Here is a 13,929-nt window from a genome sequence, read left to right as displayed (position 1 = left end):
AAGGCTGACAGAGTTCAAGCAGCATCAGGACAATGCTCTCAGGTACATGATGCGATTCTTGGGGTGTCCTGTGCAGGGCCGGGAGCTTGACTCAATGATCCTTGTGTGTCCCTTCCAAATGATCCTTGGTGTGGTGAATAATGAGTTCAGGCTCTGTAGAGGTCTTGGCATGGTTGGGAGCAGGGACATTTTTAGTTTAATGAGAATATCACAGCTGGTTTTAAGAACATATTTCTGATGCATTCTGAGGAGTCTTTTGGGGTAGATTTAGGCTGTTAAATTCTCTGCACTTTTTTAATCTACTTCAGCACTTTTTACATTTGCAAATCCAGAATTAAATGGTTCATGAAATGTCTTGTAAAAAATGAAGATGATGATACAAAGTAATGGAATAAGCTATTGTTAATATCAGATATCTGTATGCCCACCAGTTGCTGCACACAGTCGTATAAAAATGATCAAAATAAACGACTCTTCTTAACTCAAGGGACAAATTATGGACAGGTGGGATGCTAAACAGTGAGAGAGAAGAAATTTAACTAGATGGAAAGGTTCAACCACATCAACAACCCCCGTACCTCATATTCCTTTAGGGGTTATAGGCAGCATTTAGAAGGAATAATTATAGCTGGGGGAAAAAGATCACAAGGTTTATTAGTGCTTTTGTAAAAAAATCTTTAAATCCTTTGAGCCATGTCTATGTTCTCTGGAATGACTGAAATGAAGGGTGGTTTAATTTCTGTTATTTGTTGCATATTGTAGGAAAGTAAACTTTCTCAGGCAAAAATGTTCCCATGTATTTCTGTAAAAACCACAGACTCTGGGGGGTGTTTTGCGAAGGTCTTGGAAACATTCAGTTTCTGGGTGATAAGGTAATTTCACACAGGACATGTTGGCCCACTGACCCTTCCCAACAATCTGCAAGAAGTGGAGTATCCTTTAGGCACCAACTTTAGCAAATAAAGTAAGGGGAAATTTTTTTGCCCACAGAAATTATGAGAGAGAGGTATGGAGGTGGCATGCAATTGTCTAAACTGATGCCACACAACAAGGTTGAGTAAAGGCCTTGCAGAACTTGTAGAAGTGAATTTGCTGCTCATGTAAAACCCTGCTCTCCAAGGACCACATCACTTTCTGTTGTCACATTCAGACTTTGGTGACTACTGAGTCACAGGGACTGAATGACCTTGGGCAATGGGCATGTTTTGTCAAGAGATGTTTTATCCAAATATTGGCTCTGTACAGTATGATTAGTAAGAGATGGTATTTTAAAATTTTATGACTTTCAGAGTCAGCTCTGACCTTTCCATTGCTGATATAAAGGTAAGATCTGCCAATATCCATTTAAGACCAAGAATGGGGTGACCTATCAGAAGACCTGTGTGAGTATGGTATCTTCTGGAATTACCTCCAGGTAGGAGATTGCTGGATTTCCTATATTCCATGTTGCTTTGCACATCTGTCAACCGTTACACAGAGATATTTGTAATATTTCATGTGGTGATCTGACCAAATCAGAAAAAAACCAGAAAATATTTGAGAACTACAGATCTCTAGCAGTAGAGATCCCACTAGCCACATCTTTAACTTGTAGAAATTGGCACTACTACAGTGATTTTCAGAGTTGAACTTGTTTATAGCTGCAGAATATAGATCTGCCTCAATATTTGTGTTGCTGATCATCCACAGGATGGAGATCAGAAGAGTCAACGGTCGAGGTGTTCTGATAGCAATTTCTCACCATACCTTTTCATATCTTCTCTAAGATGCTCCTCTGGGTCCACAAAATCATAGGATCACCTGCTTTCTGGGACTGTTTTGTTCTCTTTTCTCATGCCTCCTCTCCATACACGAGGAATATCTAGTTAAAGTGAGCCTTTGTGGATATCCTGTCATGTTCTTCATCAAAGTGAATCAAAAAAAGACATCGATTCTCAATAGGAAGGGCTGATGCTGACCTTTTGTCCTCTCTTCAGGCAGTCTGGCTGCTCTTGTTGCTCCAAATCTTGGGACAGAGAGGCTGAGTCTCTGGGTGTGCATCTGCATTTCATGAGATTCACACCTGGGATGCAAATGTCTTCAACAGGAATGAAAAGGAAACTCTTTTCACAGTTTGTCTTTCACAGCAATTTGGGGTAATCTGAGATTTAATTTATTCACCAGTTGAAAAGGGAAGGGAAATCAAGCCAGCATCTTTCTTTCAAGCCAAGGTTTTTCTTGCACAGCCCCGTGCAGGCGCACACAAAAGAGCTCTGATCACTCTAACTAGGTGCTTGTTCTAATTATAGAAAGATTTAGCGTTGGTTACATAATTGCCCACTGCACATCAGCACACGGCTTTGTTATGCTACAAAAGCCTCTTTTTTTATTCCCCTCCCTGCAGCAGAGCCAGTGTCAGCCTGTTTAACAGAAAACTGCAAGGAACAAAATTATTCTGAAGAAACCTCCCATAGCTTTCCGAGGAGAGGCCATCAAAAATCAGATGCTGACCTGCTCCCTGTGCTGGGAGCATTGCCAGCATGTGGGATCTAGCTGTGAAAGCAGAGCATTGATAGCCCGGGCAGCGGTCTTTTAAGCATCCCGAGTAGAAGCAGTGGGCTGTGGTCAGGAATCAGTGGTTGCACTGAGGTTAGAGTCGCTATTTTTGATTTTTATATGCAATAGCACAGTAGCTTTAAATGGACACCCTACTATTAAGACCACAATCAGCCTGAGCCATGGAGGTTGTGAATTTGCAAACACAAAAATCTATCACAAAACTTGCATATGCTGTATTAGACACAAGAACAGTAGACCTTTTCCCTCTATTTTCAAGCTTTTTAAATTATGTGATTCAGAGTTGTTACTTCACGTTCAATCTGTATTTATTTCTCTCATTTCTCAGCAGTACATTAGGTGCACATCTTCCTGACTTTTTATTTTCTTCCTCTTTTCCCTCTAAACCGTGAAGCTTCCTGCCAACAAATAGTCTTTCCTACATAATTCGTAATGGTCCAAGACTAAGCTGTGATGCTTCACTGCCCCCCATCAGTTCAAAAGCTCCCATCTGTCCTAGAAGGGAAAGAAACTTATGGGATTGCAGCCAGTTTAGCCATCGTATGGCTGATGCAGCAACTGCCCATGTGGGCCCTGTATCCTCAGTGAGCTAGCAGGGTAATCACCCTTATCTCTGCCCTTCATAGTTTGTATCTGCTTTGTTTCTTAGAGATAATATTTAGCAAGAAGCCATCGCTGTGCAGGCATTGACATTAAGGTCTGCCACGGAGTACAAGTGAGGAAAACACAAATGAAGTGAAGCCAGATGGAAACAAAAGGGGTACTGTGGCAGCCTGACTCTATCTGGATGGCATGTGCCAACCAATGCTGCTCTGTCACTCCCCTGCTCAGCCGGACAGGGAGAGACAAGAACAAAAGCCTCACGGGTTGAGATAAAGACAGGGAGAGATCACTCACTAATTATTGTCGGGGCAAAACATGGGGACTGGGGGAAATTAATTTATTTTTAATTTATTACCAATCAGATCAGAGTAGGATAGTGAGAAATAACCCCAAATTTTAAAAAATATCTTATCCAGCTCTCCATTCTTCCTGGGCTCAACTTCATTCCCAATTTTCTCTATTTCCCCTCCACCAGAAGAGCAGGGTGACAGGAAATGGGGATTGTAGTCTGTTCATCACACGTGATTGTACGTTGCTGCTTCTTCTATCACAGGGGTAGAACTCCTCACACTCTTCCCCTGCTCTGTTGTGGGGTCCCTCCACTGGAGACTTCTCCATGAACTTCTCCAATATGAGTCCCTCCCATGACTTCCAGTTTCTCATTAACTTCTCCAGCATGGCCCCTACACAGGGTCACAAGTCCTGCTAGCAAATCTGCTCCAGTGTGGGCTCCTCTTTTCACAGCTCCACAGGTCCAGCCAGGTCCTGCTCTAGGGGGTCACAGGGTCACAGCCTCCTTTGGGCATCCACTTGCTGGAGTGTGGGGTCCCACAGGCTGCAGGTGGACATCTGATACACCATGGCCCTCCATAGGCTGCAGGGGCACAGCTGCCTCATTGTGGTCTTCACCACAGGCTGCAGGGAAATCTCAGCTCTGGCACCTGGAGCATTATGATCCTGAGTTTACCTCAGCTGGGTAGAGAATGGTGCTAATAACACTGAGGTTGTGGGATTGATCCCAATGTGGGCCATTCACTGAAGAGTTGGACTTGATGTTCCTTCTGGGTGCCTTAGGATATTCTATGATCTGAAAATAGCCTCTCCTGCCTCTTCTTCTCCACTGACCTCAGTGTCTGCGAGAGCTGTTTCTCTGACATATTTCTACTCCTTTCTTCTCTGACTGCAATTACTTCTGCATAATAACTTTTTTCCTCTTCTTAACTATGCTATTGCAGAGGTGCTACCACTGTCACTGACAGGCTCAGCCTTGGCCAGCAGTGGGTCTGTCTTGGAGCCATCTGGTGCTGGCCCTGTCAGATATGGGGAGTGCTTCTATCAGCTTTTCACAAAGGCCACCCTGTAGGCCCCCCCACCACTAACAAAACCTTGCCACACAAATCCAGTACAGGTACCCATCAAATGTTCCCAATATTATGTTGATCTTTTAGGAAAATATTTAACACACCATTGTCCCACAGCCAGGAAGAAGGTGGTTAAATTACCTTTATACTTTTCTTTATAATTTACCTTTACTTTTCCGCAGAGGTTTGGATGAAAAACCTATTCAGCCAGAAAGAGAGATGCCCAAGTGATCAGACCCCACCAGCATGGATTTTGGAAGGGCAGGCCTTGCCTCACCAACCTTATTTCCTTTTAGGACCAGGGGATCTGCCTGGTATATGAAGGGAAGGGTGTGGATGTTGTCTACCTGGACTAGTGAAGGCCCTGGAGCACAAGTCCTATGAGGAGTGGCTGAGGGAGCTGGGGTTGTTTAGCCTGGAGAGGAGGATGCTCAAGGGAGACACCTTACTGCTCTCTACAACTACCTGAAGTTGTAGCCAGGCGAGGGTTGGGACCTTCTCCCAGGCAACCAACAATGGCAGGTTTTAGCAAAGGTTAGCAAAGAGGACACAAGCTGTAGAAGGGGAGGTTTAGGATGGATATTAGGAAGAAGTTCTTCACAGAAAGAGTGATTAAACAATGGAATGGGCTGCCTGAGGAGGTGGTGGAGTCCCTGGAGGTGTTTAAGAAAAGACTATATGTGGCACTTAGTGCCATGGCCTAATTGTAGTGTTAGGTAGTGTTAGATCACAGATTGGACTCAATGATCTTAAAGGTATTTTCCAACCTAGTTGATTCTGTGAAATAGAATGTGAAATTTAATTTAAGCATTAAATTTTTTAAGAGCGCAGAAGATAGGTTTTTTGGGATCCCCACTGACAAAGCGGGATTGCGTTACCCGCAGTTACCGAACGGGACGAGGCTGCAATCCTGCAATCCGGGGTGCCAGCTGTGCCCTTCCCAGCAGCAAGGGCGGACGCCTCAGCGCACCCGGGAGCCGTCGAAGTGCAGCGCCCCCCGCTACGCTCCCCCCGCTAATCTCCCGTGGGCTCGCCCAAGGGCCGCCCCTTGCAGTCCCACCGCGCCCCCGCCCCTCCGAGCGGCCGCGCCCGCAGACTACGTTTCCCGGCGTGCCGCGCGGGCCAGGGCCGTACCGTGTGCGAGGTGGAGGGGGGAGCGGCGTGGGGCGCGCGCGAGTTGAAGTGCCGGCGAGGCGGTCGGTAAGTGCCGCTCCGAGCGCCGGCGGAGCGTCCGGGCGCTCCCGCTCTCACAGCCCCCGTGGCCGCCCCGGCCCGTGCCTGGGACTCCAGGCCCCGGCGGCCAATGTGGCCCACAGCTGCGGCCCCGGCGGCGGGGACCCGGTTGTCGCAGGGCTCGGCGAGGAGCTGTTCGTGGAGGCGGGAGCGGCGCGGGGCGCGGAAGCTGCTTCGCGAAACCCGGCCCGGCCTGAAGGAGAACCAAGAGCAGGCGGCGCCGGCCCCTTGTGTCCTTCACGGGCTGATCTCGGGCGCGGCGGCAGACGCGGGCCCGGGGCCCGGAGCGGCCTGGCCGGGGCTCTGAGCGGCGCTGGGTCCCCACTATCCTCGGGGCGGTCAGCGGTCCCCGCCGCTCCCCGCGCCTGGGCAGTGGCCGTAGGGTCACCTTCGGAGCTCCGACAGGGAGCCTGCCCCGTCCCGGCTGCCCCTGGTGGGAGCAGAAGTCTAGCTGAAATGCGAGGGACGCTTAGGTGCGTCAGGTTGTGTGAAAGTCAAAGAAGCCACCTCACCTAGGTGAAAAAACAGCTGGAGGTGATCTATCAACTCAGGGCTTAATAACGAGAGGCAGTGACATCCCAAGGGTTGTTTCACAGCTGACAGGGCCCTTAAGATATCCCTAGGGGTGTCGTAAGGGCTCATTTACATGGAAAAGGTTCCTCTATACCTTATGTGAAAATTTGAAATACAATTTACTTCAGGGAATTCTATTTCTGTACCTTATATTGGAGGGGTTTTAATTATTCCCTTTTTATTGCTACAACACGTTAAGCATGAAAGCAGGAACTTTCTTGCTGAAGAGTTCAGCTTTGCTTCATGTTTATTTGCTATGCAAAGTTCCCATCTTCTGTTTGTGACGTACAGCTGGCGGGTATGGCAATAGATGTGATGTAACAAACTGCTGATTATAGCTTCAGGTAGGAATAAGATGCAAGAACAGATGGACCTGCATCCTGCTTTCAATAAAATTATCTTTTAGTAATTGAGCAAGTGAAGGAAAAAATAATGAAGAAGAGAGGCATCTTTTTTGTTGAGAAAATGTCACTGCACCTTTCGCTTTTCAATAAGTGAAATTTTACAGAAATGTACAAGGAGCACAAATGGTTTAATTAAAACACTTTGCAAAAAAAGACTTTTGAAGGTGACAGAGGATACAAGAGATCTCTGTACGAAAACCATTGGTCCTGCTGAAAGAAACCCCAGAATTTCTAGAATTCCAGTGAGGCAGGGGAAGGAGGGCAAGTTTTGTATTTGTGAAGTGAGTGTACATTTGGCTGCAGTCAAGAGCCCAGGTTTATTTTCTTCTGAGTTTGATTGGAGATTCAAAGGAGTCCTGGTCAGTCAGCTACCTATTCTGACAGAAGAAAGAGCTGAGTTGCTGCAGTCACCTCTGACAGGCACCGACAGAATGGGTCTCAGCTTTTCTGCCTCACAATTACCTAGGGTTTGTAAGGAAATAATAAAGTTTAGCTAAGGTTCATGTACAAAGGTCTCTTGTGTTATATTAGCTTATTTTGCTGATTGTGTTCTTGTGAACTGTTTTTGAAAGACTTGACCTGTGTCACTGAATGTGTTTTTTGGTTACAAGGCTTCCGAGCGAAAAGGCACAAGCCAGACTGACCCTGCTAAAGCTTCACAGTGAGAAGTAGGCAAGTTTCTCAGTCAAGCCTAGGAGTGGGAGGATTAGTAGACTCCATCTTGATGGGGTAAGAGCCTGCATTGTGTCAAGGATGCTCTTCAGAGCTTGCAGAGAAATGACAATACCTTTTGATTTGAAGTAGAAGCAGAAGGAATGGTCAATCATACTTTCTGCCCAATACCAGCCATAGGGAAAGGAAGGAAAAATGTTTCTAATTAATTGATTTTTTTTTTCATATCTGAGTCCTCTATGGTGACATAAAGAAATGGAATATATATATATTAGCATGTAAAGAGTTACATGTTTATGCGACTTTATAGTCTGCAAACAAAGAATGAAGTGATCCAAAGTGCTTAGTGTGGGAAATGTGTTCATTCCCTACCCTTCTCTCACAGGAAAGAAGTGGTTGAGAAGTGTCTCACCCCAGGCCTGTATTGGGCCTGTGACAGAGCTAGGAATAGGCTGTAGATTCCTGCAGATGACTGTTCTGCCAGTACCTTCCCTGTCTGGCACTTGAATGGGATGGTGATAATGAGAAAACGAATCTCACTTGGTCCCCCATCCCCTGCATTCTCTGTGGTTGTCTGGCACCGACTGCTGTAGTGGCATACATCCTTCTGGGATGCATTGCCTCTTCCTAGACCACTCATCATCAGTGTGGAACTTTTAGAACTAGCCTGGCAGAGTTTTTAACAAGCTTTGGGTGTTCTTGATGTTGCAAGAACTCTTTTTAAACATGTTTTTTTGTATCTTCTGTTGTCCCCTTAAAATCTGCCTACACTGTGATATCTTCAAAAATTTGTGTTGAAGAAGTGCCTGATGATAGGATCAGAATTGACTTTTGGTGATCTCATGCTTCCTTCTCTTTGCACCTGTTGCGTCTCCTTGAAAAGCCTTTAGGATCCTGAACTAATATTTTGTTGCACATATGCAATGTCTAGCAGTGAGTTACTTCTGGATTTGTGGCCCATGTACACTGTTGAGTTAGGATGAGCAACACCCTCAGTTGCTGGGTGATTGCTTCAGCTCTTTGGCTGGGGGCAGTGCTAGCAATGTGTTATTAGGAAAGAGACAATTAAAACTTGGATTGTCAGGTCCTCTGGGGCTGTAGGCATCAGATCACTATGTCCTTATCAGATGTTACAGTTGCTATTTTGTGTCTCAGCAGGGTTCATCAGTCATGGCACTAAGGGCCTTGAAATTTGCCTCATTGACAGCAGCTGCTTCTGGCATCTATCTGTATGGAAACAAGTTCCTGGATCCTAATGATTTTGGAGTTGTTCGCGTGGGCCGAGCCATTGCCACAGTAAGTTCTACGATAGCAATGTGCAGGAAGATTCCTAGATGGGTAAGGAAATTGAAGTTCACAAGAACTCAGGATTTTCTGCGTTCCATGTCTGCATTTTCAGTTGGCAACTGGCTTAGGAAATAGAATGTCTGTGGGGAGCTCTTCAAGTTCTTCATGCAGTGAGGAGAAAGGAGGTGAAAGCACCTAAGGAATACAGCTGTTGTTTGCACATTTTTGAAAGAGAAAAATGGAGTTACTGAGCTGCAGAGAGCTGTCTCTGCTTCCCTGGATAGGGTGGGATCTTCAGAGCAAGGGCTTATTTTGGGCCCACATTTTCACCAGGTACCCTTCAAGGTCAGTTGTCCAGGTATGGTGTCCTGCTGCCTTTTAAGAATGACTTAGTTCAAAGCCTCTTCTCTGCATGTGCCGTTTTAACATTTTTTATAAGTATCCTGTTGCATTAATAAACTAGGGTAACCATTGCCCTGTGACCCTTGGTATGAGATTTGGGGAGAGAAGGACTGGTGTTTTGAGGATCATTCTCAAAGCAAGAGTAAAGTGAGGATGGGTGATTACATACATCTGAGATTGGAGTGGTTTCCAGATGTATAAAATGAATGCTGTATCTGCCTAGCATCAGTGATAATTCTCAGAAAACTGGGAATGGAGACTGCTGCCTTCTCCTTGATGATGTTCATTGATGAATCTATAAGCAGCCAGGAACATGGAGAGCAGAGACTCTGGAGGGGGTATCGGTCTCCCTGTACCTCACTTGCATTATACATCTGTCACTTCAGGCCACAATCTCCATCATTTACAGACCCCCAGTGGTAAGCAGCTGTCTGTCTGCATTTCCTGTGACTTTTAAGCAGTTTGTTAATGAGTTTTACAAGGAGTCAGCTCCTGAGGGCAGATGCAATAAGAAACAAGCTCTGTGGGTTGGCTCAGGTGCCATGTGTGTGCAGCATCATAAACTGTTGTGAAAAATGAGTGTTTATTTTGAAAGGATGAAGGCAGAAATACAAACTGTAATCTTTCCTTCTTACTTAACAAGTGCTAAGCTTCATGCTCTGTCCCTGACCATAAGGTAGTGAGTGCTGCCTGGTAGCAGGGAGAAGCTCTTTCCCTTTTAATGCACAGGAAATTGAGGCATGAAGAGGGAATGCAGCTTCTTGTTGCTGGAGGAGAATCTGTTATTCAGGGTGTTTGGGTTTTCCAATGTGTCCTGGAGTTCTGCCTGCTTGACTAGTGTTTCTCAGTCTTTCTTATGCCACTGTTTTTGTGGTAATCTACTGTTTAAGACAAAAATAAGTGAGAAGTTCCAGTGATGAGGCTGTGCAGTTGGTTTGTGTTTTGAGTGATGGTAAAAGATTACTTTCCTGAAGAATAGGAAGTAGGGGAAAGGAAATATTCTTTGCTTTAGATGGTGGCAAATCACAGATATGCCTGACTTTAATGTTCTTTGCCTTCAGAGAGGTCACAAGTCATTGGCTGTAAAGCGCTTCACTGGTCCTGCTCTTAAATGCATTAGAGGGTTCTGCACCCATAGCTGCAAGCAGTGACCCCAAAACCAAGTTACCAGTGCTCAGTCTTCTGTAGGTGATGGCAGCATATGTTTAAATCTGTGTGTATACTTTTAAAAAATAGTGTTTTGTCTCTTTCTGAATTTTCTGTTTCCTCTGGTATGTATGACTGCATGTGTTTGAGTTGCTTCTGTAGTCTTGCTACACCAGTGACCTCTGCCTTCCCTGCTCATTGTTGGACAGTTGGAAGTCAGCTCTCATCTGAGCACAGGCAGCCTGATTTGCTGTCATTTCTTAGCCATGGAGCAGGTGAAACCAATAGAGCAGACATGTTTACTTCTAAGAAGCTCAGCTTTGGGATTATTATTTTTGCAAACGAAAGATAAATCTCTGTAGCAAACAAGTGATTTTGGATATGGATATTGGTGACATCTACATGGACCTAAAGTATCTGTCCTTCAATCCAGCCCTGCCCTGGCTTTTTACCTGGATACCTGATTCTGTCATTGAACTTTAGCCAGGCTAAAGCAGACTGTGATGAAGAGACTGCAATTCTTAAGAGCTAGTAAGTTCAGCAGTAGCAGACACAAAGCTTTAAGACAAGTTACAGTGGGGCAAAGAAAGCCTAGAGAAAAGAACACATGAGGATCAAGCAACCTAATACATAATTATGAGACTCTGGACAGATTTCCTCTGAGTTTGGAGAGATTTGAGTCTACTTGTATTTTAAGCATATTGATTCAGTTGTTCTGCAGACTCCATAAGAAACTTGATGAAACTCACTAGCAGAACATTTCTTTTTAAGCCTCTATTTAGGGAACTAGCTCTTATGTATGGGTAGACATCTATTCAGGGGAAACATTGTGCCATGACTTGGTAAGATCTGAAGATAGATTTAGGAGCAGTGGAAGAGTGTACAATGTTGAGAATTCATTGGTACCAAGTGAGACATTTAACACCAGGCAGGATGCAAGCTCAGTGAAAGTACAGTAATTTCACAACCATAAGGCGCACCGGACTATAAGGCGCACCCCCGGGGAGTCAGCAAAATTCGCAACTTTGTAGATCAGATAAGGCGCACCGGACTATAAGGCGCACCCCCGGGGAGTCAGCAAAATTCGCAACTTTGTAGATCAGATAAGGCGCACCGGACTATAAGGCGCACTTTTTTTTGCAGCGAGGCTCTGCCCCCAGCTCCCTCTGCGCGGTTGCTGGATGAGGCCCCACCTCAACCCAGCAGCCATTGGCCCCCGGGCCCACCTGTACCCGGCAGGGGCAGTGCCGCGGGCCCCCAGGCCTGCCTGTATCTGGCAGGGCCGGGGCATGGCCGCCGCCCCTCCGTGCCACCTCCACGGGGCCGAGGGGTGCCTGTGTAGGGGCTGTGCCACCTCCACGGGGCCAGGGGGCGCCTGTAGAGGGGCCGTGCTGCCTCCACGGGGCCAGGGCGTGCCTCTGGAGGGGTGGCTCTGCCTCCACGGGGCCGGGGGGGTGTCTGTAGAGGGACCGTCCCGCCTCCACGGGGCCGGGGCGTGCCTCTGGAGGGGCGGCTCTGCCTCCACGGGGCCGGGGGGGTGTCTGTAGAGGGACCGTCCCGCCTCCACGGGGCCGGGGCGTGCCCGCTGCCACTCCGCCCTGCCTCCACCTGGCAACCATGGCCCTGCTGGCTCCCCCTGTGGCTCGCAGCTCTCACTTCCGGGTAGGCAAATTTTTTGAACTTTGTCCATCAGATAAGGCGCCCCAGACTATAAGGGGCACTTCCGGGTTCCGGGGAAAATTTTAGTCAAAAGGGTGCGCCTTATAGTCGTGAAATTACTGTAATCTGGCATTTGGAAAGGAGGGGTTTGGTTGATTTTGTGTATCTTTTTATAACTCTGAGCTTCAGTCTCACACTGTAACGTGAATGACAGCACTAGTCTTGGATGAGAACGAAGTCAGTGGTGTGGGCAGCATCACGCTGCAGAGCGTTTCTATATTCTGGTAAAATTAGAAACCTGGCAGAGCTGTTGTGCATTTGCCCTATCCTTTGAGAGTATACCAGTTGTTTTGGTTATGTGGAAGGAACATTCTGTGCAGTAGCTAGACACTGGGAGGGATTTGGCAATGTCAGAGTTGCCTATCAGGATCATCATAATATTAATTTAGTGTTTAAGATTACAGTGTAATTAGCAACCGCTTAATTAATTCCCTCTTCCTCTGTAATACAGGCCAATCTGTTAGCTGCTTCTTTTTGAGTTGGAGGTGATAATTACCCTTGTGGACCAGAGATAAAATAAGAACCAACTCAAGTCTTCATGCAAGACTGATTTGAACCTCCCTCCACTTCAAAGTTGTTCTTTGAGGTTGTGAAGATGCTTTGAAAAATTTTTCTTCTGAGTGGTCTCAACTGTAGCTGTGCAGCTCCCAACTTCACCAGGGGCAAGAGAGCCTGAAAAGCCAGAAAAAAACCCCAACTTGCTGTGTTCAGTTTACAATTTGGAAAACAGGAAACATTGAGAAACTTAACCTCCACAAGGAGGGAGTGTGTCTGTTTGTTACTGATTCCCAGCTTGGTCCACTCTTGGATGCATTTCTGAGCTTTTGGTTCTTTCCCTGTTGTCAGTTCCGCTGGCTTTGTCTCAAGCCAGGTTTGCTTCCTTTGCATCCCTGGCTTTCATGGTACCTTGACTGTACTTTGTGCCCTTCCTGGGCATGTTTATGGTGAAAGGTGGGGCTAGTATCCTCTGCCAGAATGGAATGCTACCCTTTCAGTAGAGAGGTTTGAGGAAAAGTGACTTTCAACGGGAGTTATGCAAATAGTTCTTCATGGCAAGGATCTTGAAGTTCAAATGGCACATTACTGGAAAGGCTTCTCTAGGTGTACATCTCCTTCTCTCCCGTCAAACATGACCTGTGCGTTTCTCTCCCATTCACTGATGTTCTGACTGTGGAAAGAGAGGAATTTAGTGGTAGGAATTATGAAATACGCTACATCTGTTTTCAGAAATCATTAAGGCACTTAAGAATATAATTCCATTGTCCGTGGCAATGTCTAACTATCAGGCTTGAGCTGGATCCCATATCCTGGTTTTGTAATTGGGATTTGACCCTTTGGCCCCACAGTACTTTGTGCAGTTGAACATGCCCAGAAGTGCTAATCTGAGTTTATTTTCAGTCACTGTTTCCTGCTGAGCCTCTACCTAGAGCAAGCTGGTTAGGCAGTTTGGAGCTGTGAAGTGTGGGATAACTGATGGGGCACAGAATCTGAATGGCCTCTGTTACTAGTAGCAGACCTTACTGTGGAAACCTCAGATGGCTGACTGAAGATGTGAGTCTGCTGTGCAAGGTTCTGTACAGAGATTAGGAAAATGCTTTGCGCATCTCAAATAGAAGATAGTATAGGAGTGTCAAGTGTTGCTTACATATAGCTACATATCACTGATGCCCCTGCACTTCTTTTTAAAAGTGTTCATTAAAATTAAAATATTTTCATTTAATTTATTAATGAGTCTGTTGCTATAGGCTTCACTGGGGAGCCCAAACTTTTAAGCTTAAGGTACATGCATTCTCTTAACAGAAGTCTTATTGTTTTGATAACTGCAGAGCTGGCTCAGCATTTCTGGTTTCATTTGCAGACGGCAGTTATCACCTATGACTACCTCACCTCTCTTCGGAGTGTCCCATATGGATCAGAGGAGTATGAATTCCTCAAATCACAGGTAAGTAACAGCACTGAACTGAATTCCTTGG

General features: G+C 46.0%; 1 protein-coding gene across 3 annotated transcripts in view; it reads left to right on the top strand.

The window, feature by feature from the left end:
- Window positions 1–5,631: 5,631 nt before the first annotated feature.
- The window catches only part of ADCK1 (aarF domain containing kinase 1), a 76,335-nt gene continuing 68,037 nt past the window's right edge, over window positions 5,632–13,929 (top strand). Inside the window, exons 1-4 of one of the 3 annotated variants that reach the window (XM_033061728.2) lie at window positions 5,641–5,720; window positions 7,342–7,459; window positions 8,561–8,698; window positions 13,815–13,898. In XM_033061728.2, the coding sequence (XP_032917619.1) occupies window positions 8,573–8,698; window positions 13,815–13,898 (210 nt within the window). In that variant the 5' untranslated portion in view covers window positions 5,641–5,720; window positions 7,342–7,459; window positions 8,561–8,572. Of the gene's footprint in view, window positions 5,721–7,341; window positions 7,460–8,557; window positions 8,699–13,814; window positions 13,899–13,929 lie in introns of all 3 variants that reach the window. The other 2 variants (XM_033061729.2, XM_033061727.2) reach the window with 2 other exon arrangements.

Source organism: Catharus ustulatus, chromosome 6 (genome assembly GCF_009819885.2).
Source record: "Catharus ustulatus isolate bCatUst1 chromosome 6, bCatUst1.pri.v2, whole genome shotgun sequence".
In the NCBI taxonomy this organism is placed as follows: Eukaryota; Metazoa; Chordata; class Aves; order Passeriformes; family Turdidae; genus Catharus; species Catharus ustulatus.
This window is presented reverse-complemented; position numbering and strand designations above follow the sequence as displayed.